This window comes from Numida meleagris, chromosome 1 (assembly GCF_002078875.1).
Source record: "Numida meleagris isolate 19003 breed g44 Domestic line chromosome 1, NumMel1.0, whole genome shotgun sequence".
NCBI classification, from domain to species: Eukaryota; Metazoa; Chordata; class Aves; order Galliformes; family Numididae; genus Numida; species Numida meleagris.
In genome coordinates this window covers 34,221,042-34,248,460 of record NC_034409.1, presented here as the reverse complement: position 1 = coordinate 34,248,460, position 27,419 = coordinate 34,221,042, and the positions used below count along the sequence as shown (strand labels likewise).

The following is a 27,419-nucleotide window of genomic DNA, read 5'->3' as shown; positions in this document are numbered from 1 at the left end:
CTGGAAGGAAAGAAATCACTGGTAAATCTAGCTCTAATAGCTTTAGAAACAGAATGGATCTTTAGTTGGAAAAAAATAAATATCATAGTTTAAGAATCACTTTGGCCAAGATCATTATTTTGAGGAAATATATTGAATGTGCTATTATTTATCCAAGTTTACATCGTGAATTTAAAAAGAGATTTTAAAATACTGGCTGGAAAATTAAAACTGTGTTTCTTCTCTGGATTTCATCAGAACAGAGAGAACTAACTGTTTTATCTAAAACTATTATTTGATGCTTAGAAGATCCATGATTCTTTCCACGTAGCTATGATGCAGAAAAACAAATTCAGAACAACAACAACAAAATCCAAAAACATGTAGAGGTAGACAAAGATATATCCTTTTTTCATGGCCTTCTCCATACTGCATCTCGAAGTATGGGATTTTATGTATTCATGTCATCAGTGTAAATCTGCTGAAGTTGAAGGGTCTGGAAACACTGATGAAAAAATCAGGTACAGACAGAAAGCTTCCAGCACTAGACATTTCTAGTCATCTATTAGTATTTTTCTTATTGCTCTTAATAGATTGGGAGAAGCAGGTGGCCTCAGGATCCTGTCTCCTAACTATGGAAAGATGGGGTCATAATTTTCTGTTGAATCACTGCTTGTGGCAGAACATGATTTTTCTGCTGTGCCCAGACCCCAAATGGACAGAACTGAGGAAATCTTCATCTGGATAATGTGACTATTGAGCATTTGCCAATTCATCTCCCATTCCAGGTGATGGATGGTCTCCTGAGTCAGCCACTGCAACAGTTGAGTTTTCTCACAATACCTTCTCCTTTGAAAGGCGTTAATTCGTTTGATCTTTCACAATAGTAAAGCTCTCTTCTTCCTGTTTGCTCAACAAGCAGTTCCAGATCGTTTCTGTTTATTTACACACTCATGGTACAAGTTTCTGCTTTGATTACAAGAAGTCTTGCTGTTTTCATCTTACTTTTTTCTTCATATCAATTATGAGAGCTACCCTAGAGGCACAACATACTCGTTTTTACAAAACTTACGTATTACCTATTTGTTACTTGGAACACTCAAAGAACTGAACATACTGTAGCCTCCCCTGTAGAATACAGCTGCTGGGATGATTAAAAAAAAAAAAAAAAGTACAGTCCTTTTTTCATAAGGATTAGAAGAGGAAGCTTCCCTTGATCTGTCTTAGGAGGTCTATGTTAGGGAACAATCATTGAACAGTTGAGCTACCAAAATCTTGATTTATATTAGCTAAAAGAATGATTAAGTAGTGAAAAATGATAGAAATAATGGGTACGTAGGCAATCACCACAAACTTACTGCTTGTCTTTCCTAACAATTTCAATCTCTTGTGGCTTCCACATACCTTCTCTGCTGCCCTTATTTTTTTAAATTGCACATTCCTTAAGTCTCTTTCCATCAAAACAGAAGTGTGACAGAACCTTTTAAGAGAAGTACTTCTCACCCCATTTTCACATCTAGAAAAATAGTTGTGAAAAGTATGGAGACCATGAGACTATGACTATTGTCACTGGTCCCACTTTTTCAATTCCCCCATTCTTTTAGCAGAGAGGAGGAACAAAATCACATTCCTCCCAGCAAAAATACAGTGCCCCATCTTTACCTCCTGATCTTATTTGATATGATTAAACACAAACTTCCTGAATTTCAGGGCTTGTTCAGCTTCTGTGACCCACCTTCTTCTACAGCTCTCACTATCACTCTACTGCTCTTTTTCTGTTAAGTGCCCCCAAAACAGTTCTGGGGCCACACTCCAATTCCCCACATACAATCATTTAAGGTGTAAAATATGATTAGCTTATTCTTTTGGCCATATTCTTATAGGTGGTTTCCTCATCCTGTTCCTTCCATTTTTTTTATAAAGCGTGTTTAATTTTTCCTTTGATTAGATTTTTTTGCTAAAAATCTTCAAAGCAATGACTTCCTTTTATTTTTTAACATGTTGCGAGTTGGAACATTTGTAGCTACAGCTCATAAGTACATAGAGAACCTCCCCACCTTTTATCTAAAGGTATGGTACTAAGTAATAAAGCACAATGGGACTACATATAGCTTAATCCTAACACAAATTATTTGTAAACGTTTCTTTCATGAACTGATCAAAAGAAAATTCTTGGGTAACTATTATACTAATTATACTTCAAAGACGAGTGGTATTATACATTCGCCTGCAATGCTAGTAGCCTACAGTGTTAATTTATTCAGAAAAGAAGAAAAAATAAATCAAACATCCAAGTACATAGATGAACATAAACCTCAGTGGTTCAGTCTGAAGGAAAAAAGCATCAATAAGCATCACAAGAAAAAAAATGATACAGCTGATGAAAAAAAATTTCCAGTTGAACTAACATCTGCCTGTCCCCTGTTCACACCTCCCCCTGAAGTTGGTGACAAAACTCTTATTTCTCCAGGAGCACTATACAATCTTTGGAATGCAAACATCTGCAATAACAGACTCAGTTTAGAACTACTCTTTTGTATTTCATCCTATGTAGTGGATTAATAGTGATATAAATAAATAGAAAATTACAGTTAATAATAATAGAAATACAAATTAACAATAATAACAATTTGGCTAGACAGTGCTTAAGAGCAGAGGATCTCAAGAAAACATGTTTGCAGGCATTAACAGAGAAGAACCATGTTACACAAAATCATTCTCTTAGTAACCCTCAGCTGTTTTCTCACACGTAGCCAATGGGCTTGAGTGAAAAAATGAAGATTAACATCTCCAGCTTCAGACAAATAAGGACTAAATCAGCCTGTCATCCTCAAGTCGCTGTGTACTTTTTTCCCCCCAGAACATTTACTAACTCCCTCAGACACCTATGCTCTGGAAAGTCTAACCAATATTTCAGCATACCATAAAGACATTATACGTATACAATACAAACAGTGGGAGACATTTGCTGCAAGAAGATGCAACTGATTATCATGCCCATTCTTTTGACGTCATGACAACATTCTCTAGTACACATTTTCTTGGAGAAGCCAGAGAGGAACATTGCTTCTGCTTTGAAGAAGATACACATTCTCCTGGAAGATTGCATCTTGCTTAGAACTGAGAACATGCTCTTCAGAACACCATATAAATTACCTTCATTGATCAAACCAAAAGAAAGATCAGACTAACACGACCACTTACTCTCCTAACTTTGCCCAAATAGCCAGAGCTACCCTCAGTATAATTTCAGAGCCTTCAAAGAATACTGAATCCCAGATCTTCAGAACGGTATGGTTAGGCAGGCAAGTGGCAAAGAGGGTCAGAAACCATTGCATCGTGAAGACGTTTGTAAGAGGGGGTTCATAACCTCCTGAAATAAAAAATATAAATGCTTTAAGTCTTTTGTAATTACTATTGTTTTACATGATGTATGAATTGCACACTGAAATTCATCTGTCGTTCCAGTAACCCCTGAGTTTGTTTTTTTTTTTTTATATGAAACATGGTGGTACATTTTAGAAAAGATGGAGCTTGGGTGCACTTAGGTTCCAGATGGGGGATTGGGGTGAGGAGGAACCACTCATGAATGAAACAGCTGTATTTTGATAAAAAAAAAAAAAAATAAAGTTGTCTGGAGGAAATGCTATACAACAAAAATTCACAGTGCAAAACTCAGGTAGTAATCCAGGAAATAGCTCAGTTTTGTATCTGCATATAGCTAAGTATCCCGGTGAAGAAATATTAACCAGCTGTCATTTGCTCTTGCATTACAACTCTTCTCAGAACAGCTCTGTGAATTCTAGCAACTAAAAGCAGTAAGTGGTTAGACACATATCTTGAGTTCAGGAAAGAAACACTCTTTCCAGGTTTTTTTTGTATTAAGCTGAACATTACAGTGGTGTCACTCCAGACATTTTACGTTCTTGTCAACATGTTTATGTTATGTTTGCAGTTAACTGTGGGACCAAATGATTTCCTTTGCTTTTCCTGAGAGAACTGACAATGTATTTTAAGCATATCAATAATGGAAATGATCGTCTTTCACTTCTAACAATGTAAAATGCCTATTTTCTGAACAATATATTCATGAAAACACTTCAAAGACTATTTTCAGACCTGTGCTCAGATGAAACAATAGCAAGAAGGAAATTAGTAGCATTTTCTGTTGAACCTACCTCCACTTTCTCTGTTAGCAGCTCTTTGCAGGGTGTCTAAGTGTTGGGACAGTTCAGGAAGGTTCATTCGTAAAAGATCTCGGAAAACAGCCATATCCACAGAGAGAGCACGGAGATTATTGACAAAATAACTATCAGGAAGCACCTTATCAATTAGGTAAATCATAATCTGTAAAAAAATGAAATATAATCATGTGGGACTTATTCCTAGAAAATAAGTCTCAATAATAGAGAAGAGATATAAAATTCTAAATATTCCATTCACAAAACTACAGGTTAGAGCCAGTGTCAATACATGCCTCTGGCCTCTTCATTAAAATGAGGAGTAAACATCATTTTAAGCATCCATAGGTACTCTAAGTAGCCACAAACAATCCAGATGCAAAGGCTAAGACACAGTGTCTTGAAGCTGCTCAGATTTTATGAGCCATTAATGACTGAAATCAATTTCACAGTAAGCTATGCCCAGATTGGAAGCACTACTCAAATCAAAGGCAACTTTTTGCACTTTTGATGCTATAGGCATTTATGAGATTTTCTAAATTGCAGGAAAGTTCCATTATCCCTTTTCTGGTTGTTAACTGCCACAACTAGAAAACTCATCTTCCAAAGAATCTTCTCTTGCTTCTCCAAAATGCAAGATATAGTTCTTTAAAAACATTCCTCACACATTTCACTGCGATGTGTCAGCGCGTGCTGCACTTGATCTTGTCATTTTAAGAGGTCCTAAAGTAAGCAGCATGAGACAGTTTAAACAGACATATGTTTCAAGTAGGATAGCTCAACAACGTGGGTAAAAATGCATTAACTGGATGCTGTCAAGCTTCTGAGAATGAACAATGGAACAAAGAAATATAAATCACCTTCTGTATATCAGCAGCCCAACAGAAGACTCTGAACTTCAGGATCTTTGACTATTTCAATGCCTGCTCTACCAACTGCATCAAGAGAGCCAGTATGTGGTCACACCATCTTAGCTTATCCTACAATTAAAAATGACAAAAGCTGCACCTTTCATGCCAAAACCCTTCTCCTTCCTCTGGGGAAATTCCAGCCTTACAAAGCCCACGTACTGAACATGGAGAAGAAATAACTTTGTTTTCCATTCTCATTTTTGCCAGATAAGACTCATGTTGTAGTGCTAACACACTTCAGTGATTTACCTCTTCAGGGCACTCTAGTGCCATTTCACTGCTTCTTCAGCAAAAGGAGCCTGACACAGCTTATGATAAGAGATGACCCAAAAATAACACAGAGTTTCAAATAATCAGTTTGGAAGTCATAACCACAAAAAAATCAGGCAATCCCGTTTCCTATACTATCGTAATGTGTTCTAGGAGCTTCTGGACTGTATAAGATCACAGGAAAGTAATAGCTGAAAGAACTGAATAAATTTTTAGCACAGGTTATTCAGAGGAAATTTTACTCTGACAAAATAAACATAGTATATTCTTACTATTATAAGTAGCTCTCTAGAATGGAATAGGAAAGGTCTAATAAATCAAACACTGTAATGGTTAATGTAGCTTTCAACCTACTGTCTGGGCTATTTGTTTTCATTTTACATATTTATTTTGTGTGTTTCTACAATTTGCTTTAAAATGCAGCAGATTTCTCAACTACCATGTATGAGGTTGATAATGGAAACTGGAAGTTTTAGCTAAACATAGGGTTTGTGTAAAGTCAGTAGCAACGTCATCTTTTACTTACTTATGGTCAAGTTCTCATTTTTTTTTTTAGTACAGTTTTGGTTTTTTTTAAAAACAGTGATAACATTAAGACTGTCCACCTTGAGCTCAGACAAGATAACAAATTCAGAGATAAAAAAAATCAATGTACTTTAAGTCTTGCTCTTTTTGGCTGTAAAAAGCAATCCTCAACACTGCAACAAAAAATTCTACTCACTTTCAAGGCATCTCCCTCATTGCCTTCCATTACTTCCAGAATGAGTGCAGCAAGTATGTTAAAGCCCTGACAATAGCCAACAGATTTATTCCACCTGGCGTAAGCCAGCAAAACTCGTTTTAATACCACTCGATCTTGCTCCGCCTCCTGGCCACAGTAAGAACTGCAACCGGTTCGGTGAAGGTCCTTTAAAGAAAAAAAAAGATAAAGATGAAAAGAACAGACAAAAAAAGATGTTTCTTTCCCTCCTCCCATTAGTTTTCCAGCTTGCCCCGGTTTTTCCTTCACGTCCACCCTCTCAACACATGCTTCTGAAGTTGATGAGCTTGTTTCTTTTTTAATCTGTGCACCTTTTGCTTGCTCAACCTATTTATCTTCAGTAAGGTCATAAGTAAATAAGTCACCTAGAAGATGCTCACAGGAAGTTGTCACAGAAAATAACAGAAGATATCTTTGCTTCAAAGAGACAAAGTATATCAGCTCTGTAATTCTTTTTTAAATCTTCCTCCACAGAAAGGTGTTTTCTCTTAATTTTAACAATTTTCAGAGGTAAGACACCAGAAAAACGTATTCTGTGCATATTAAACAGAGGCACAAGGGGAAAATATTAATTTTTTCCATTTCAAAATCACTTTCATTGTGTGGGCAACCACAACAATGTGAATTGGCTGAGCAGAATGTCATGATTTGTTAATATTGAACAATACAGAACAAAGGATTGGAATGGATGCTTGTGTGCAACTGACATTAGCAGCATCATTTCAAGGTTTGAAGCTAGATGCAAAATTTCTAGCAAGCATCTGCCAAGGACTTCCACTTCAAGACGTTTGTTCTAGAAACCATTCAAATTTTTGACTGGCATGCACCTGACATTACCATTAAATTTGTGAAGTGGTAATTTGTGCTGGGAAACAAATACAGACAAAATCCAATTTTTAAAATGACCGAACAAAACAAGAGGAACTGCTTTTCTTTAAATCAAAATATAAAATGAATTCCAGCCAACCAAATTTTCAAAACAAAAACAAAGAGAAGTGTCCTTGAGAATTTAATTTAAATGATTTGTGAAAGGCAAAACGTACTACAATTTTTCATGTTTCATGAGGAAGATCTAAAACCTTGAATGACCAAGTACAGATGACAATTGTAATAACCAGGAACACAAGGTACTTTGTTCCACATCCTTTAATTAACATGATTATAGAAAATAAAGAACATCTCCTAGGTAAACAGACCAACATCTACATCACCACAGCAATATAAATCTGTTAGATTCTCCCTCAAAAATGCCCTTTGTTTTACGTATAAATTAACAACCAGCTGAGAAATGTAAATAGACGAAGGTGTTTCACTACTGTAAAATTAAAGATGCTCAATTGCTTTACTATAAAACATAATACTGTTTAACCCCAGCAAGTATTTGTGCTTGTTTACAAAATCTGTATTGTAGGGACAAAACCTTATAGCCGTCTCCATTAGTCTAGTATATCTCATAATTATTATTTTTTAAATAGAAATTGAGGAAAACAGTTTCAGTAGTAGCTTTTTCTTTTTTTTTTCCCTTTCAGTTAACACTAACCAGATCAATTCAAAAGAAGGACCAAGGAAGCAGAAGAAAATTCTGGTGGATCAAAGGGGATTTTTCCCACATGTTGGAAAGAACAAAATACATCCAAACTCTATCTTAAATGTATATAATTGCTTTTCATTAAAAAAAATAAAATAATAGTAAGTTGACTACCTTTACTATCTGGATGCCCATAGAGTCATCATCAGGATTACTTCTTTCATTGAATGTGAAACGCATTGTTTTATCCCAGTCAATGGCTATACTATGCAAGTACTGGTCAGCTAGGGTCAGCCAAACCTAGAAAGTCAACAAAATGCATTATTTCTCAGATAAAATATCAGTAGTTTTTATAAGCATCATGAGATGAACCTGAGCAGTTTCAGCCATATGCAATCTGCTGTTAGACTTGACGTATGCAGGATAAAACTAAATTTAAAACAATTTTTGCATCATTAAAGTTATACCTTGCTCCCTAAAGCAGAAAGGAGGGAAATGGTATTAGGTATCCAAACCTGTGAGCTGTTTACAAAGTTGCAAGTCCATTGGCAGAAACCAAGGGCCCTTCAAAGTGAAAGCCCACCTATTGCAAGGACCCTCCAGGTTATACCAGCTTTTCTAATCTCATAACCAGCAAGGTGTTCTATAAAGGATAAAACAGCTGCAGGCTTTCCTCAGACTCTGCCATGGATCCATCTCCTGGAAACACCACATGAGAAATCCAGTAGCGCTCCCTCTCCCAGAGGTCTCATTTCACCAACTTTCCAGGAGTAGCTCCTAGTAGGAAGCATTCGGGACTAATCTGAAAAAGTATTACTTGGATAGGCATAAATTAATCTTAAAAAAGGAATTCCTAAACTATTGGCACAACAGGGAGTTCTGAAAACAGACACTGCCTGCTTTTAAAACCTGTTAATTACCAAAACAGATTATGTATGTGTACTTAAGACAAATTGTGGACCTTTATTAAACATTTGAAAAGTTCCTGAACCATAAATATACATGACAGATGATACGATGGCAACAAGTAACAATGAAGGATTTTTATTTTCAGGAAACTGAAAGAAATCATGAAAGCAAATGGGTCAAGTTTTATACCAGCTGTTAACTCCCTCAAGTGACAAAAGTAATTCAAACACTTCCCACAGATATAAACACTTAGATAATTGCATGGTGAAGGAATTTGTAGACAGCTCACAGAATATCAGATTTTCTGCATTTAAACATGTCATCCCACACTTTTTAAAAGCCACCCACGTAGAGGATTAATGTTTCTCCACTTCCCAGCATCATCTGGCATTGCTAAAATCGTACTGATGTTGTTTGACTGGATTGTCTACCTCTGCCAGCTCCGGACAACAGATGTCACATGCCATAGCAGTAATGCAGATGTCACCCTGCCCCTTCCACCATCAACAAAGGAAGCAATCAGCATGCTGCCAAAATATCAAATGTTTCCATACTTTTGGTATCAATATCACTGGAAAACCAAGGAATAGCAGTAAAAAGCACAGGCTGTACAGAGGTCGTGGAGTCTCCATCTCTGGAGCTATTGAAAAGCTGTCTGGACATAGTCCTGGGCAACCTACTCTAGGTAACCCTTGAGGAGGTGGTTGGACTAAATGACCTCCAGAGGTCCCTTTCTACCTCAGCCATTCTGTGATTTAGTGCACAAAAAATGCTGAAATGGCAGTTCAAGGAGGCTTATTGAAGAGTGGGAGGAGAACTTTTCAGGAAACAAAAAGATTATTAAGTTGATAGAATAATTCATTGGAGCTGTAGATGAAAAATAGAATGGCAGTGGTGTTAGGAAAACAATACCACTTACAGTCTCAAGTTTCCTTCCCCATTTTACAATTTGGAAACATAGCAAGAAGAAAACAGGAAAGAAAATTACCTGATGCATCAAAAATATATGGAACCAGATACGTATTTTAAAAAGCTTTAAAAATAGTCTGTTGAGTAAAACTACATTTTTAAAGCTGAGATCATGTGCTTCATTTAGTTTTTAAGAAAGATGAATACATGCACATGTATTTGTAGGCTAGGGAACTTCAAATTCTGCTGAATAAAGCACTAAAACAAGTTTAGCATAATCCCACTGGACCCTTTTCTACACCACTGAGTGCAATTTCCCTGCAATGGTGTACTCTGCCATTCCATATCACTCCTGACTCTGAACTTCCCTATTTAATGGACCTGCCTTCACTCCATCAAATGTTTCTAAGAACATTCCTTCCAGCACTAGCATCTATCAACTTCACCTTCATAAGCATGACAGCCTACACAGGAGATTTGCTCTACTTTTAGTTGATCTTCAGCTGCTGAGGCAGCTTCACCAATATAGTTCCTTGGGACTGACAAACTGAAACAATTTCATCTGCACTGCAGTAAGTTTCCTGAGACTCAAGCAGAAAGAACCTGACTGGTGTAAATACCATCTTTACCAGTTTCCTCAGACTTTCCACCTGCTAAATGAAGTTACCACTTAAGATGGTTAACTTGGTAAAATCCCAGTAAAATTCACACTTAAAAATTCCAAATATTTGTTGAAAACATTAATAATATTGATGTTGCTCATCTTATTCATCTTTCATGGGAAACTCAAAGGTGACGTGTTGAACACTGCATACAGGTCTACCTACCTTTCGCCGCCATTCTTTTGGTATGCCTGTTGGCAACCTGGCCACTGCTTTGAGTGCATCATGCCACTAAAAACCAAAAAAAAAAAAAAAAAAGAAAAAGAAAACCCAGATAAAAATCCACCATTAGCTTAATGCAAAAATGTGGCAACATCTACAATACTGCAGACATGCACATTCATTTCATTTTACTGTACACTTTTCAGAGTTTAACTGCTTAATCAGTTTATAGGGAAAATACAGATTAATTACTGAATGATATAAAAACACTGTAATATTATAGGACACAAAGATATAAGAGACCTCTGAAAAAAAAAAAAAGAAAGAAAATCTATTGCACCTTACTAATGGAACAATTCTTCATGTAATAGCAAATAATATGCTGACTGATGACAGATGCATTTTTGAACTAGGGCAAGTACTTCAACTGAGGTGAGCCCAGTCCTCCATAAGCCCAGATAATAATTAATCAAATTACCTGCTGAAAACCATTTTGACCTAAAGATGGCTCAAGAGTAAATTTCAATTTTGTATCAACTCCTAGAAACAAAAAGGAAAAAAAGTTATGACTGTAATTTTCATTTAGTTCAGAAATAAAACTAGTTTAAATAAGAACACAGAACTTCAACTACCTGTGTTTGAACAACCATATTTTAACCTGTTTCTGTGATTTATTGTCTTGACAGGGAATTCAAGGCATATGTTAGAAAGTACGCAGACAAAATGTTTTTAAAATGATGTTGTATTCTCTTCAAATTAATGTTTTAGCTCAGCACAATTCATTTCACTAAAAATTACGTAGTTTGCTATTTTGAAAACCATACTAGGATATTTCAAACTACCATATGCACTCAATGAAAAAATACATACAAAGAGGTGCTATCCATCTATTTCAACTTCTTCACATTAACACTCTTGATAATCATTTTTAACTTTGGTGTGTTAAGATTATTGTATTACTCAGGATGCCAAATATATTATAATTCCTCATAACTTAAAGCACATTTGGTCAGCATTCTTATTTAACTTAACCTTTATATTGGCCAGAAGAGCAGATTATGAAAGTTGTTACACAGAATTTTAGCAGATAGGCCTTAAAGTACAATATTACATGAAATATTAGGATCTGAAATTTAGCCTACACTGGACCCTAAGTATGGCATCTACCATGCCATAACACGAAGAACAGTAACACTTGTACTCTGCTCTGTATTGCTCAGTTTGGCTCTACCATTCCTCGGACCTCCCAATGCCGCTGTCCAGAGCTCCGGTGCTGAACAGCACGGCGCCGTACCGCATCCATAGAGCTTTCTGACACAAAGAACGGAGCCTTTGTTTTCCCTCCATAACTTAATATCATGCATTGCTCCATACTTAAATGTCATGTATAGCTCACAGTTTTCCTAGAACATAAATCCTAACATTTTTACATACATATTTTAACAGTCTTAAAAAAAAAAAAAAAAGCCACTAATCCTCCTAGGTTTTATGTAAATAAAATCCATGCTAATCAACTCACCAGTAATACTCAGTACTCTGAAGGACTAAGCCTGTGAGCCTGTAAAAACCTAAACTGTAGTGGCATCTGCTAGTTCTGGAATATTAAATGTCTTTCAGCATTTGCATACTGACATGTGCAAACAGAGATAAGTAAATTAAAATGTGGCAATAAGCAACTTAAAATCCTTAATGCCTATATATGAAGACAATATATAGAGAGACAAAAGCTTCCTCCCTGAAGGCTGCTTTTTTTTTTTTTTTTTTTTTTTTTTTTTGGCAAGGCAGAGGTAAAAAAGAAAATTCACAAGCACACACAAAAATATAGTTTAGTATTGCATTATTGAGACCTGGGGACTGAGGCCTTCATTTCAGTGCTTCAGATTGAAAGGACGTGCTTGTCAGATTTATAAAAATAAAAGATTCAAAGCATAATAGAAATGTCTTGAAAAATATTCAAGTATTAACAGTTATTTTCCTGGAAGCAAGTGTTTATTAGTATTCTACCCCATAAATCCATGGTACTCAGCAGGGATTCCTAATACATAAATCTTTTCATAATAATTCAGAACAGTGTAACAATGCCAGTAACTTACTAAGATGAAATCACATCACATTCACTGTCAATGTGAAAAAGTGATTCTCATTCCCAAGCAATTTAGTGGCAAGTATTGGAAAAGCCTACTACACACAAAAAGGTATTGTGATCAAGAACTCCTTTTGTTAAGGTAACAGCTGACATGTTGTCTAACATTGCCTGGTATCAAAGCAGCAACAGTCTTCCAAAATAATCACATATTCATTTCCAACTCAACAGCTACATCTTAATCACTTCATAGTTTTCTAAGACAAAGATCTCAGTAACAACTTCTCTCTTTGTCTTACAAACTTTTTAAAGAAAAATGCAACCAGAAACACATGCAACTGCCTTGAATCCACGAGTTTATCAAACCATTAGGACAGGTGTGAAATTACTAGTAATTAGACTACCATCATGTGGTAAAACTAGAATAGACTATGGCAGCTTAGCCCCTCTGCAACATGACAAGGAGCCTCTTGGTCAGGCCATGTACTGTAACTACAACCGTATTACTCCATAAAGCCATGAAGTCTGTGGCTCCTTATTTGTTCCCAGCTGCCAGGCAGAAATATTCTCCAAATCAAATGATATGATGCTTTTGTGACAGAGGAGAGGCAAGAAGCGTGGGGAGTGAGCCACAGAACATACAGGGATGGTCCCTCGTGCCTGTTCATTTTAAAGAATTCAGATTTCCTAAAACCAGAAAAATATAACTTTCTTCAATACTAATGCAGCAAGTAAACAGACAAAAGACGCTGCAATATGAACAGTGCAGACCAAGATGTTCACTTTTTTTTCCTAGATTTCAAGGGCAAAAGAGATAGGAAAGACAACCCAGCCAGCCAGGTGGCAGCAGCACCTCACTGCCTGTTACTTGCTTCTGCTACAAGAACCATCTCTGTATGTGCAGTTTCTGCACTCTTCACTGAATTTGTCCCTGGGCTTCAGAGCTTCCCCAAGGAGATGGGCTGTTATCCTTCTTTCATCCTCTCTTGGTTCCCCAGACCTTCTTATCTCCATCCTTTCCCTTCTCCTAACAAGTTTTCCACCTTTGCATGTACTTCACCTTTTGCCCTCAGTCCTGTCATCCTTTTCATCCTGCCCACTCTTGCCCTAGGGAAAGATCAATGATGTCCAGAACTCTTTCTACAGTCTTTTCTCCCATAAACTTCCAATGTGTGCTACATCTTACCACTGACCACCTTTACCTCTGCATTCAGTTGCTTTCTTCCCACAAACCAAAATTCCCCAATACCTTCTTCCCTTCTCGGCTCCCCACATCTATCCAACCCTGCCCCAGACCCTCTGCACCCATTTTCACTGGTTTTGCACCCTTTTTCTCCACCTTTTATCTCCGAGCCATGTTTTTCACCTTTGTATAATATAAACATATGCCCTTTGCAAGAAAGACTCCTGATCCCCTGAAGCCTTATGGGAACTTTTCTTACCACATCCTCCATATGGACAGCCTGGCTGAAATGTAACCTGCATGCAGCTCTCGTGGACTGTAAGCACCATAACTGCAACTTTTTTAAAATCAAACCAGACAGTGTGATAGTGTCATTTGGCATACTACATATAACCTCTGCAAACGACACTTCATACCTAAAAAAAAATTAGCCATGTAGGCAGGAATGGGTTGGGAACATATTTGAATTAACTAGCTCCACAAATACAAGCATACACAAAAGCATGGTTCTTTGGCACCAATTAAATTTCTGAAGGACAGAAGAATGACAGAATACGGCCTGTTCTATGTCCTTGCAACATGGTCACCAGAAACAACTGCAAAAATTGTATTTGGAGAGCAATTAAAATAAAATAAAATAAAAACAACCCCACACATACGCATTAAAAAAAATGCCAACAAAACACAAGAAAAAACAAGAAATCCATCCTGATGGCTTTGCCATGTAAAATACACCATGAAACCCCATAACAAAAGGCTAAGAGAGGGAAGATTTATACCCAAACCTCAGGCTTCCCACTGCATGACCAAAGTGGAGCATATGACCATGTAATAAGCCACAGGAGCTAAAAAAAGTATCCAGCCAAGCACTTGGATGAAGGAACTGAATCCTTGCTCCTTAGCTCCATGAAACAAAGGGATAGAACCAAAGTCTGAGAACTTTTCAGAAATATTAAAACAGAAAAAAACATAGAACTACCTGTTCTGATACAACCTAGAGAGCCATAGTTTCAAACTTGCAAAGCACATAATTGTAGGTTTTTGCCTGTACTTAAAAGGAGATGTTGAAACTTCTCAAATGGAAAATAAATAAATATTTTATAAAAAACAAATGAGGAAAAGGACCCTGAGCAGCTTTCTGTGGCAGTGGGATACCAAATCTGGGGACAAAAATGGCAACATAAACTACCACCTTATTGTTCCTTGCTGTTTCAGAAATAGCAAGATTCTTAGTCTTACCCTGTAATTTTTCTCTAAACATATATTTTCACCTGCAAAACCAGAAATAGCAGCCAGAGCTGCCATTAGAGCTCACTGGGATTTATCAAAGCACATTCAACAACTGGAGTCCACATAAACTTTTCACTACAAATATACAGTGCACACAGATACTAAGAAAACCTGAACAAAATTTAACTAAGCTTATTTTTTGAGGGCTCATTAGGCTCCCAGTCTCCATCACTCTAGGAAAGCGTGCATCCTGAATGACGTCACTGCATTTACTCACACTGAACAGTACACTAAATTACCCTTAGGACTACAGCATTTGTGGCTGAACTGTGATTGTCTCTCCAGGTCCCCATGGGAGCATAAGTAACAGAGTGTCATTATCCAGATGTCGTTACCTGGAAGGCTACTGCAGGAGCAGGGGTCTGTGAGGACTACAGGTAAGGAATCCCTTCAATAACAGCAGTGCCACAAACCTTCACCAGAATGTGTTTAAGACCTTATTAATAGCAGCTCCAAAAATGAATCTCAAACACAGAAGCAGCCAGCACTACACGATTCCAAAAGTGGCCTTGCACACAAATGCCTGACACACAGTGGGAAAATGACCCCTACATATTGCTGTGCATTGCTATAGGTTTTTCCAGGCTTACATATTTTCTGTAGGCCTAAGATCAGACAAGAGATAACAATGCTTTTGCTACATTTGACAGCTTGCCATTATAAACTGAATCTAGATTTCCAATACCTCATAGAAACTCAATGGTCCACCATTCTGAAGACGAGCAACCACAATCTAGCCTTCAGGAACGATCAGCCTTAGCGTTTCTGCTGAGCGCCCGTCCTCCTGGAGCACGTCCCTACCCCCAGCCCACCACCGGTTCTCACAAGACGCCGGCGCTGAGGTAAGCTGCAGAGCCGCAGCTGCGCGTCTCTCGGCTGCGAGCGCAGCCGGCAGCGCGCCGCAGACAAAGGCCGGGCGGCGGGGAGCCGGCAGCGGGCGAGCGGGGTTGGGCTTTGTCACACGGGGAAGGTGGGTGTCGGAGGGCAGTGCCAGGGGGAGGAAGCGCGGGACGAGCCTCAACCCGCTACGGCCTCGCAGGCCCGGGCGAGCCCCGAGGCGCATCCCGAAGGCGGATCCCGAAGGCGCCCGGCCCGACCCCGCCGCCGCGCCCCGCACTCCGCACCCCCGCGCGAGCCCGGGCGGCCATTTGCCGCGGGCCGGTGCCGCCGCCTCCCCGCGCCGCGCCTACCCGCGGCCCCCATCGCGTCCGGCTGCATCCTCCCGGCCCGGCCCGGCCCGGCTCAGCCGCCTGCCCGCCCCCGCCAAGCGGCTTACGGGATTACGGCCCCGGGGCGGCCGCCGCTTCGCTGCAGTACCTGGCTCCAAGGTGCAGAGCAGGCGCGGCGCCGTGCGGGAGATGCAGCTCCGCTTCTTGAGGACGTTGCTGAGGATGGTGCCCACGCCGCCGCCCGAGCTCTGCCGCTTGAGGCATCGCCCGCCGCGCCGCAGCGAGCCCGTCAGCCGCTCCTGCCGCATGGTGCCCGCGGCTCAGCGAGCTGCCCCGGGGCTGCGGGCCGCCGGCATGGCGCTGGGGGCCCGGCGGCAGCGGCTCTCCGCTCTAGCCGGGGTCTGCAGTGCGGGCAGAGGAGAGGAGGCGCAGGGAGAAAGAGGGAGGACAAGGAGAGGAGAGGGGAAAAAAGAAGGTGGGGAAAAAAAAGAGAGTTGCTCCCGCCCACAATCCTAGCATCAGCGCCTGAAAACCTCCTCCAGCACCACCTGGATGCAGCAGCTCCGCACAGACATAAAGGGCGGCCCGGGGGCGGCTCCGCTCCGGTACGGAGCGCTCCGGCTCTGCCACGGGGAGCAGGGCGGAGACGCTGAGTGACATCCAGCGGCAGGCGGAACGGGGCCGGGCAGGAGGGCCGGGAGCGCTCCCGGGTCCCACGGGGCGCTGTCCAGCACACACTCTTTCAGCATCCCCGAGCCATTTCCATGACCCCAAATGACAGCCTCACCTCCTACTACATACTTCAAAAAAGAAGCCATTCAACAGCATGATTAGGTGCATTTTCAAGCGCTTGTATTTGACCCGAAAGCATCATAAAATCATTTGATATAAAATTTCAAGCTCTTGGTTTGATTGACAGGCAAGGGGAAGCATTCAAAATGCTGACAGCTTTTATCACCTAAGGCAGTCGGTGCTCCTGCTGAAGGACAGATGTACCACGGAGTTGGACTTGATGTTCCCTGTGGGTCCCTTCCAACTGAGATTATTCTATGACTATGGCTATGTCACATGAGTCAGGCTCAAAGACGGAGCTGCCCAAGGTCTGAACCCACCTGTCCATCGCTGCAGCTCTGGAACAGCCATTTGCTCCTTTTATTAAACATGTTTGCCAGCTGCATTAATAAAAATAGCAATAGATACGCAGTGAAGCCAACTGCATAAAGGATACACCAAGAAAACAAAACAAAAAGCTTTTTTAAAAAATTAGTTACAGCTAATCTAGAAGTTACAGCTATATCTAGAAGATACTGTTATTTTTGCAGAGAAGTGTGAATTTGTTCATGCCTCTTTAAATATCTGGTTCGGTTCTGCAGAGAAGTCACTACATTCAAGCTGCCAGCTCGCACTCTGAATAGATAATTAAGACTGTGTGTCGGTGGTTCTTTTTTTAACAAAGGTGACACTTCCCTGCTGATGTAGATGATGCAAATCACTTTATTTCAGTGCCAGCTGGAGATGATTTGGTGGTTAAAGCATAAAATTCGAAATGAACTAATCTCCCTAGGTGTACAGATTGTACCAGTGGGACTGTAGCAGAAGTACTTAAATACAGAAATAACTACATAATCTAGTATTTTTCTCCTCTTCCTTTGGCACCATATGCAAACAGTACTACATCCTTCTTTGATCATTCCAAGACTGGCTAACTCAATGCTACCAACCAATGGCCAAAGTCAAAGTTTCGGACATGATACGGGTCTTGTTATCCATACAGTGACTCGGTCATCCCACCAGACTGATCATAATCATATAGTACCTCCAATTGTTAACCTCCAATTGTTCAGCCAGCTCTAAGAAAGACATCAATATTTAAATGATGAGGACAACCAGATGCTTTGGTACAACCGAAGTTAAGAGCAGAGTCCTTGTTACACTTGTTTCTCCTACTTGTCATCCTGTTGCTCTATGAAAACCTAGAAGCAAACAGGACAATCATTCTGTGACTCAGAATGGCCACTTTCAAGGACCAGCATGCCACTAAGGGCACTTGCCCACACGCCAGCCAATTAGCAACATTAGTGCTAAGAAAATGCAAAAATGAACTTCAAGAGACAAAATGAAAAAGCCAAGACATACTAATGGATTTTATGACTCACTGGATCATTAGCTCAAATGGATTTCAGAGATATGGATAAGCCTCCCATTATGTATATATATACATATTTTAAGGACAGGAGCCGAGCTTCTAGAAAATTAGATGGCATCTTTTTATTTATTTTTTTCTTTCTTTCTTTCTTTTTTTTTTTTTCAAACACCGATCAGGCAAAGCCTTTGATTTGCCAGTGGCAAGTATTCTCAGTCCCACTCCCTGGACTTGCAGACATCTAATCATGACACTGTATGTCAGCAGCTTGTATAAAATTGCCATATTCACCATTAAGTTGTAAACAGTCCTCAACAACAAGGAAATTTCAAAGCGCAGAGACAATAAAGCTCACAGACAAATCACCAACTTCAAGCTGGGGTAAAGGCAACAATTTAAAACCAAAGACGTCACCAGCCACCATTAATCTATTTTGCTCCACAAAGTCATAGGAGGCTGGCCATGCTAACAAGTCCTTAGCTACAATTACCAGCAAGCCAGATGGCATTCAGAAATGATTAATAAATACATAAATTGAAGAGCTTTGGCTGGTCCAGTTACTTCACCTCTACATACTCCATAATTATCAGTCCGAGTCTTTGCTTTTTGCCCCAGTAGTTCATTTATTCCCTCCCACACAATACAGTCACTTTCTGAAAAACTTTTCCTCTTCATTTGGTATGTCTTTGCAGTCTTATCACCACCTGCTAACTGTGCCTTTTTGAGGTCTGAGGATACCTCATAAGAAATCCTCGGTGACAAGTATAACTTGCTCAGTTCCCACAGTCTGCCTTCAGGTGAATTGTCCTATGATCATCACCAGGTTCTGACATTGAAAAACGACCTCTGCTCTATCTACCTTACTCCTCTGCATTCACCATCCCACTTCCCTTCTACCTGCACCAAGATAATGATGTTCAAGACATGCAGCTAGAAAGGGAGAATAAACATCAGCAGACAGAGCAGTGACAGAATGGGGCTGCGGAGCAATCTTGCAATTGAAGAGGATACGTCTTTTTGCATGAGGCTTTAGCTACTCAAATCCAGACCTCCTGGAAGGCACACTTCACTGGTTCTCATACGACACTCACAAACAAGACTAAATATAACCAAAAGCCTAAAAACCATAAGCCATTTTCAGCTGAGTCATTGTATTCCATGCATTTCATATCCTTCCCTTTATTTCATAGGAAAGCATACAGACCTTCTGTAATTCTCATTTGCATCACATCTCTGTAAAAGGTTAAACAGTTAAAGTCTGGGGAGAAAGCTTGTTTGTCGCACTTTGGGATACCTGTGTTAGCAAAGTATTTAACTAGCAACTTTTATTTTCTAGGAAAATTTTATAGAATGTCATGCTTTTTAAAATGTGATGAAAATCCTTTTAGTACCTACACAAGTAGGTATGTAGATGCATTTTTGGACACCTCAGAACAGAAAGGACATTGAGGTGCTGGAGAAGGTCCAAAGAAGGGCAACAAGGCTGGTGAAGGGCTTGGAGAATATGCCCTGCAGGGGAACGACTGAAGTTACTGGGGCTGTTTAGACCAGGGAAGAGGAGGTTGAGGGGAGACATTATTGCTCTCTTCAAACACCTGAAAGGTGATTGCAGTGAGAGTGGGGTTGGTCTCTTCTCACTGGTGACAGGTGACAGGACAAGGGGAAATGGCCTCAAGTTGTGCCAGGGGAGGTTTAGGTTGGATATCAGGAAAAACTTTATAGAAAGGGTTGCTAAGCACTGGAACAGGCTCCCCAGGGAGGTGGTTGAGTCACCATCCCTGAATGTGTTTAAAAACCGTTCAGATGTGGTGCTCAGGGATATGATTTAGCAGTGGGTTGTTATAGTTAGGGTAGTATGTTTAGGTTGCGGTTGGACTTGATGATCTTTAAAGTCTTTTCCAACCTGAGCAATTCTATGATTCTACGATTCTATCTAAAAGCAGGAGGTGGTAGAACTGTACTGTGTATAAATGTATGAGACAAAAGGTGAGCTCCAGGAGAGTTCCAGTTTAATCCACCAAAATAAGAGGCAGGAAGATTTGAGAGTGCCCTGCCTTGTATACAGTGTCAAGCAGAAGGTATTAGAACACCTTCCTAGCATCTAAATGGAAGCACATTTAACATTAAATATTAAGCTTCAAATGCGACTCACGCTAAAACTTTCTCTCAACAATTTTATGCATTATTCCATTATCACAATTTAAAAAGCAGTTAAAAGTATTTTTCTACTATATTTCATCCCAAAACATTTTAGAAACTATGCTCAGGCAGCATTGCTGAGCTAGCTGCTGGTACAACAATTATTAGATGGCATGTGCAGATCAATAATATCATGGAAAATATGTATTATCATCACAAGGTAAAAGCTATTTTATTAACCTCATCATAGGCCAATTGCCTACCAATTGCCTACCAAGAATTCTGTGTAACATCTTTAAAAGTCTACAAAATGTAACCATAAAATGTAATCCCATTACTAGCGGGCTTCAAACAGCTCAAATAGTAAATTAAGAAATTTGAAATCCATACCAACACACATTCTGATGTGCACTTTAATTCATCATGAGCTTCAATAGAGAAAAAAAAAAACACTTTCAAATTGTAGTGTCTAAGAGAAAACATGTGGAATTAAATGTGTCCACTTTTGAAGGATGACAGGATAAGGCAGTTTGAGTTCTCCCAGCAACCAAAACTATTTTAAATACACTTACTCCATTAAACCATCTTCTCCACTGGAGCACAAAATTTCTATCCTATCCAATTCTATGGGAGTTCTATTATTAAACAACCCTCCTGCCAAAAACAGCGTCTTTTTGCTTTATCCTAAAAGCCACTCTCATCTAATATAGGCTCTTGAACCAAGCTGAAGTTAATACTTAAAAAAATGTCATGACAGCTTCACACTATGATGTAAAACAAGCATAACCCATCTGACAACTTGAGAAGAGGCTTTTTGGCTAGCTGGATCTTTGGCACTGAAGAGGCACAGGTGCTACAGCGGTGCTGCAGTGTGTGTCCTTGAACGCCAGCACTTGCCAGGTGGCCCAGCACTCTTCCCACCTCAGCCTGCATGTACAGCATCACCTCCTGCATTGGCAGTACTGCTCTGCAGGCTCTGTTTGGGACTTCCTGCCTCAGACAGCACAGGCGAGCAGATGCTTTGATGCACCAACTGGCTGCAACCTCTATGCGGACAACCAAGCACAACAGAGTCTGCAGCACTGCTTTGCATGGCCACAGTTGTACAAGCATGGGGAAAAAAAAGGAGTCTATGGGTAAAGGAGGACAGATTTGTGTTACAATCACAGGAAACATGTTGTAAACAGAGAAAAAAAAAAAGATCTTGGACTAACAGAGTCAGTTCTGTTACTAAGCTGATCTCTGATCTCATATAAGCCAACCAGAGTTGTCTTTTCTGGACAAGGATTAGTGCCAGAGTCCGAACAAAAATAGAAGTTCTGCTATTGTCTTTGTGCCTAGAGAAGTTCAACTTACGTACTTTCCCTAGGTTGAGCTCAGGAAAATGGTGCAGTGTGTTGACACACCATTGTCAACACAGCATTAATATTTTAAGTTTTTCCATTCATTAGTACTTGGTACGTAAATGTGACAAAAGAGGCCAAGACCTTGCTTTGTCCTATATTAGATATCATAGGAAAAAAAAATTTAAAAAGAGTGAGAGCCAATCCTTGTTACAAAGGCATTCAGTGCAAATATAAACTACTCAATGGACAGGAAATAATATCTATGATCTTCAGAAATGGAAAATCAAGGCTTAAATGATTAATCTCAGGAAGTGTGCAGCAGAATTGAGAAACAAATCCCAATATGCTCAATTCTAGCCCAGTGCTACCTCTTCCGTTAGACTGCACACACCCTTCTTACTTGTTTTCCCCTTCAAAAACTGACAGCACTCTTAAAGAGTAAGTCATCTTTAACAGTGCCTCATTTTGAGGAAGCCCTTAACACAGCCCACTTGTTATCAGAGAATTTAAGGCAAAATAGAGGGGATCTCAGGAATTTTTAGTAGAGAGCTCCCTGGCAACAGGGCTTTGTTTATAGCTAAGATGTCTGAAAGAGAATATTGCCTGCATGTCGTTCAGCTGTATCTATTGAGGACTGATCTAGAGAACGTAATTAAGACAGCACCATTTACTGTAGTGTGAATTTGGAAATTAATCCACAAGACTCCTGTGGTAAGAAGCTCACAGATGCATATACACTATAGGATCCTTCAGTTTAGTATAATTGGGACTGGGCCAGGAGAGAACTTTAGAGCCAAGATTATTCACTATGATACTTAGTACGTTTTCTTGGTCATTCTCCCCGTTCCCCCACCCACACTATCAACTCTTGCCTTCCATCCTACATGTGTATACCAGGGCATGAAAGGCAAAGGCAAAGAGGAAGTCCCTTTCCATTCAGCCAGCTCTCCTTGGCCCATACATCACCTACCCACAAATGTGCACTGTAATTTATCTTTTTGGAGTGAGAGACAGTTACATCAGTAAGTTTATTCACAAGTTGAATTATATTTATAATACACTGCTTCTTGAAATTTTTGGCAGACAAGTATGCCTGAGAAGTATGCTAAACTTCTGCATAATCAATGAAAAGACCTCAAAAATCACCCACCTGTAATGAAGACACCTGTAAATCAGTTGTGAAAGCAGTTTCTAGCAGAATGGGATGGAGCTGTGATGGCCAGTTTCCTATCTAGAGAGGCACCACACTCCTAGGCTACTCAGTGCAGGTAAGGTTGGCTGCGGGTCCCTCACTTCCCATATTGTTCTCAAAGTAGCGCAAACAACACTTATGAGATTGGATTATGTGGGTGAGAATGTGAAAGCCCTCAGAAGTATCACAGGCTGCTAAACCGAAAGTACAGGCACACTTGTAACCCTCTTGAACCCACCCATTGCCTTTCTCTATTTGTAAAGACGTAGCTATCGCTATGAACAAGGGAGCTGCAGAAAGACCTGGCAGCCGTACAGTACAAGGACTCACTAAGGCAAACAACAACAGAACCGCACGTTTACGTCTCCCCAGACCCACACAAAGACCCCACTTTCCTAAGTCCTTTAGGAAACCCGTCCCTACCACACAATCTCACTGAAAGCTAGGAATTATGTTACTATTCAAATGCTGTCTGTCACAGATTAATTCTTCTCACTATGTCACCAGCTCGCACAATCACACTATTAAAAAGGTTCATTTTCTGCAGCATCTGCAGTTTCTAGATAAAACAGTTTTTGAGAATGGAAAAACTACATTTGCTGATAACACAGCAACACTGTGCACACAGTGACAGCAACCCACGCCAATGGGTTAGCTACAAAGAGTGATCAAGTTCATTCCAGGCCCATCAGTGGGAAACCCCTGTTCCCAGAGCTTAACATGAGAGATCTGAAAGAACATCTGAAAAGCAGAAACCAACTTACGCTTTGTAAACATCGTATGCCACAGATCAAAGGCACCTCAAATATTGTCAGAAGGAAGAAAAAAGGATAATCAAATGTTACAAACTTGATGTGATTTGGGAACCTTTACCTCAACAAAATGTTTCATGGCTGTACTGAAAGGACAAGGCAGAGATTTAACTCAGAACTGTCCTTGTTGGAAACAAAAAGGGTTTTAAATATACCTACCATTGCTTGATCACAGGACAGTAATAAGTTAATTCCCCTTATTAGGCCATTTACAGAGGGCAACAAACTTGCACAACTGAGTAAGCCTGATACTCTGTAAAGCTATTTCTACTCACCACAGCACCCATAAATTCTAATTCTGGTCTGCAGCATTGTATTAGAGTAGGTGCTGTACAGTCACAGAGAGACAGTCTGCCTGCTTTAAAAGAAAGAAATAAAAAAAACCACAGTAGCATAAGAGGAGTACAGAGAGACAATAAGATTATATTGGTAAGGATGATGGATAGTAGCAGTAGTCAGAATGTAAGAGCTGCTATTGCGTTTCTTTAGGCTTCAGGGTAGAAATGTGTAACAAGGGAAACACCTGAAGGAGGACAACGAGGTGGCATGAGGTCAATAAGAGGGCAGAGGGATTACATTTTAATAACTTCAATGTGGATAAACACCTACAAGAAAACACCAGCACAGGGGGAAATTAAGAAGGTGTTTGTTCTAAAATGCTAAGTGAAGGATGGAGGTAGGAGGCATGACATCACCTTGAACAATGAATAGGAAATGACAAACAAGTGACAATACAGAAGAGTAAGTTGCAAAGAGCTTTGTGTGTTAAAGCAATGAAAGCAAGACAATAACTATACCTTTGAAGACTTTAAGAGAAGCAGAAGCACCTAGCACGCATGTAAACACCTATGCACCAATACTAAAATGTAAATGCGTCAGTCTCAAACTGAAGTCTTCAGTTAACTCTTTGTAGATATCACATCTTCTAAAAGGGCTTAAAGCATACTCATCAGAAAAAGAGTTTGGGAAGTGTTCAGTGTCCCAGATGCTTCCAACTAGCTCTTAATCAGAGAGAAGTGATAGATAAGTCAGAGATACGGCTCTTTTCATGTTGCAAAATTACAAGGGGAAGGAAGGAGGAATTGCAAACAACAGCATCCAAGTCTATATTTTCCTAATTAGGTACAGTTACGTGAATTAATTCTAAAGTCATCATTGCCATTTGAGGAGCACAGTGATCAGTATTGTCCTGATGAAGGAAGTAAAGAAATCTACTGCAAGGCAAGGAGCAAAAGTCAATTTATTTCACTCACCTAATTTATGCACTGATTATAACAGTAAAGCAGATCACATGCAGTTACATTAAGCAGATATTTGCATTTCATGAGCAAAGTAAAAGACACGTCATGCAGGCATTGCTATAGTAACAACGCGTTTTAACTGCAGTAGGAAACAGCATAAAGTCTCATGTTAGCAGGTGGAATAAAAGTCACAGCAATGCCTTTATGCCCAATAAAATACATACGGAGAACATTTTAAATAGAATGTCTCAGCAAATGCCTTTTTTGTCAGAGAAATCATCTGCCTCTACTGAAACATAATACTATTTTCATAAGGGACACACTAAGAAAAATCACTGAAGAGGCCTACCTGAAAATATTGCTGATAAACAGAGGTATTAAGAAATGTTCCCTTACCTTACCAATGATGGAAAGCAAATGTATGTCTTGGCCAGTATACACAGTACACAGTATACCCCAGAATTCCGCTTAAAAGTCACATGATTATTTTAAAAAACTAATCACCAAATCAGCAGAAAAGACTAATGTAATACATGAAAAAAAGAGTTTCATTACAGAGGAATGGAAACACAACACGTTTTAGGGTTGCGGAGGAAAATGGCGTTCACTCCAACAGAAACTAATGGATTTTGTAGGACTGCAAATCTTGATCAGTCAGCATGGAAGTCATTCACCAGCACTCAAGACCTTTGGTCATGTATATATCAGTTGCTGCCTGCAGATGCCACTAGTTCTCTAAGAAACTGAAATGTTCCCACTACATTTTGTTTGTAAATGAAACCACTGCAAGCCTCCAGACCATGTAGTTCCCTTCTCCATCTCCCACCTGGGCCATAGCTTCACAGAGCACTTCTGCAGCTGCCAAAAAAGGAAGTGACTAACATAAAGCAAAGGAACTTCAAACTACCACCTCCCACTTCCTGAAAAAAAAAAGGAGTACATCAAGCATTCAAACAAGTTTGACGGAGCAACAGGCTTTTGATAAAGCTCATGAGTGAAATGAGAAGAAAATAGTTATCAGTCACGACCACGTTACTATTCGAAGCTTTTTTCACTCAGTTAAAGTTTCAGTTTATAGTGCACTGTCAAAGGTTAAGTTTCCTGAACTGAATGCTTTTATGACTAATCAAAGCTGCTTTTCGTGCAGAAGTCTGAAGCACTAAAATTGATTTTCAACAAGTATAACACTATACAAGTGTGAATTTTGGTAACAGGAAAGCTCTGACTGATCATTTAGTGCTGTTGTAGCTTGGGGCAATTCACTCTGCTCCTCCAAACATGACAGCCTTTGAGTGTCCCACTCTTATTGTAAGTTTATTTTCCAGGGAGTCTCTCACCATTTGTTTGTTCAGAGACCAGCTCATTAAATTCCTGACTTCACTGGGCTTATCTAGGTATTACCACAAATATTAGCATTGTTTAATTCCTCAGATTAGTATTCTCTTAAAAAAAAAAAAAATCAAAATCAAAATCAGCTATATATGCTGATTACCTCCCCATTCTGACTTCTTTCAGGTTCACTGGATAACTATTTTTCCTTCAGGATCTAAGGTCCACTATTGCTGTTGGTGATGACTAGTTGAGGCAAGAAACAAGCAGTAACATACTGAAAATAAATCCTTCAAACTGCTACCTATCAATGATGCCTAATGCAAGCCAAGAACTACAACCTGTTCATGCTTTGTATTTTGGCAATATGTACTATATGGATGACAAGGAAAGCATTACATTAATTGGTACCAAGGTGCTATGATTTTAGAGGCATATAAACTTAAAGGCAATTTAATTGCTTATAAAACATAATAAAAGGTTTCAAATTTTTACTAAGAAAGCTATGAATAGTATGTATCTTTGTTAGCATAATACTAATAATACTTTTTTTCTTTTACAGAGGTGTTTTGGTAAGATGATGTAACATGGAGATGTAACACAGACTTTACTTCTCTGGCAAATTTCAAGTGTATGTGAAGAGCACTCATTCATTACTCAGCAAGTCAAATTCAGGTTATTACTAACTTCAAGGAGCAAAACATTTCAAAATCTAAGGAAATCTCCAGAGCTTCACAGAATTATAATCAGGAGTACTGATCTAAACAGACTAAATTCACAGCCCACTTTTCTACCATCTTGTTTTAAAATTCAAGCTTATCTCACAAAACTGCAGAAACATAGCTGCTGGCACTGTCTGATGCTTCATAAATCAGCCTATTCCTAGCACTAATTATCCCAAGCAGCTGTTATCCTCCATTTGATCTTCAATATCCAGGAAATCTCTTCTTCAAAGACTAACGCAACCAAAGAATGTTTTGTGTGTGATATTCAGAGATAAAATGCATCTATACTGCTTAAATCTATGCAGAGATAAAATGCATCTATACTGCTTTGGTGGACGAGAGGCTGGACATGAGCCAGCAGTGTGCGCTGGCAGCCCGGAGGGCCAACTGTGTTCTGGGCTGCATTAAAAGAGGAGTGGTCAGCAGGGAGAGGGAGGTGGTGGTCCCCCTCTACTCGGCTCTCGTGAGGCCCCATCTGGAGTACTGTGTCCAGGCC

The 27,419-nt window shown here is 39.6% G+C and overlaps 1 protein-coding gene across 5 annotated transcripts in view; it reads right to left on the bottom strand.

Moving 5' to 3' along the window:
* Positions 1–27,419, bottom strand: part of TBC1D30 (TBC1 domain family member 30) — a 52,966-nt gene that overhangs the window by 13,386 nt on the left and 12,161 nt on the right. For 3 of the 5 annotated variants that reach the window (XM_021385081.1, XM_021385080.1, XM_021385079.1), the window contains exons 3-8: positions 10,750–10,811; positions 10,275–10,340; positions 7,804–7,929; positions 6,063–6,248; positions 4,158–4,326; positions 3,184–3,352 (exon numbers count right to left, since the gene is read on the bottom strand). In XM_021385081.1, coding sequence (XP_021240756.1) covers positions 3,184–3,352; positions 4,158–4,326; positions 6,063–6,248; positions 7,804–7,929; positions 10,275–10,340; positions 10,750–10,811 — 778 coding nt within the window. Of the gene's footprint in view, positions 1–3,183; positions 3,353–4,157; positions 4,327–6,062; positions 6,249–7,803; positions 7,930–10,274; positions 10,341–10,749; positions 10,812–16,144; positions 16,320–27,419 lie in introns of those variants that run through there. The other 2 variants (XM_021385082.1, XM_021385083.1) reach the window with 1 other exon arrangement.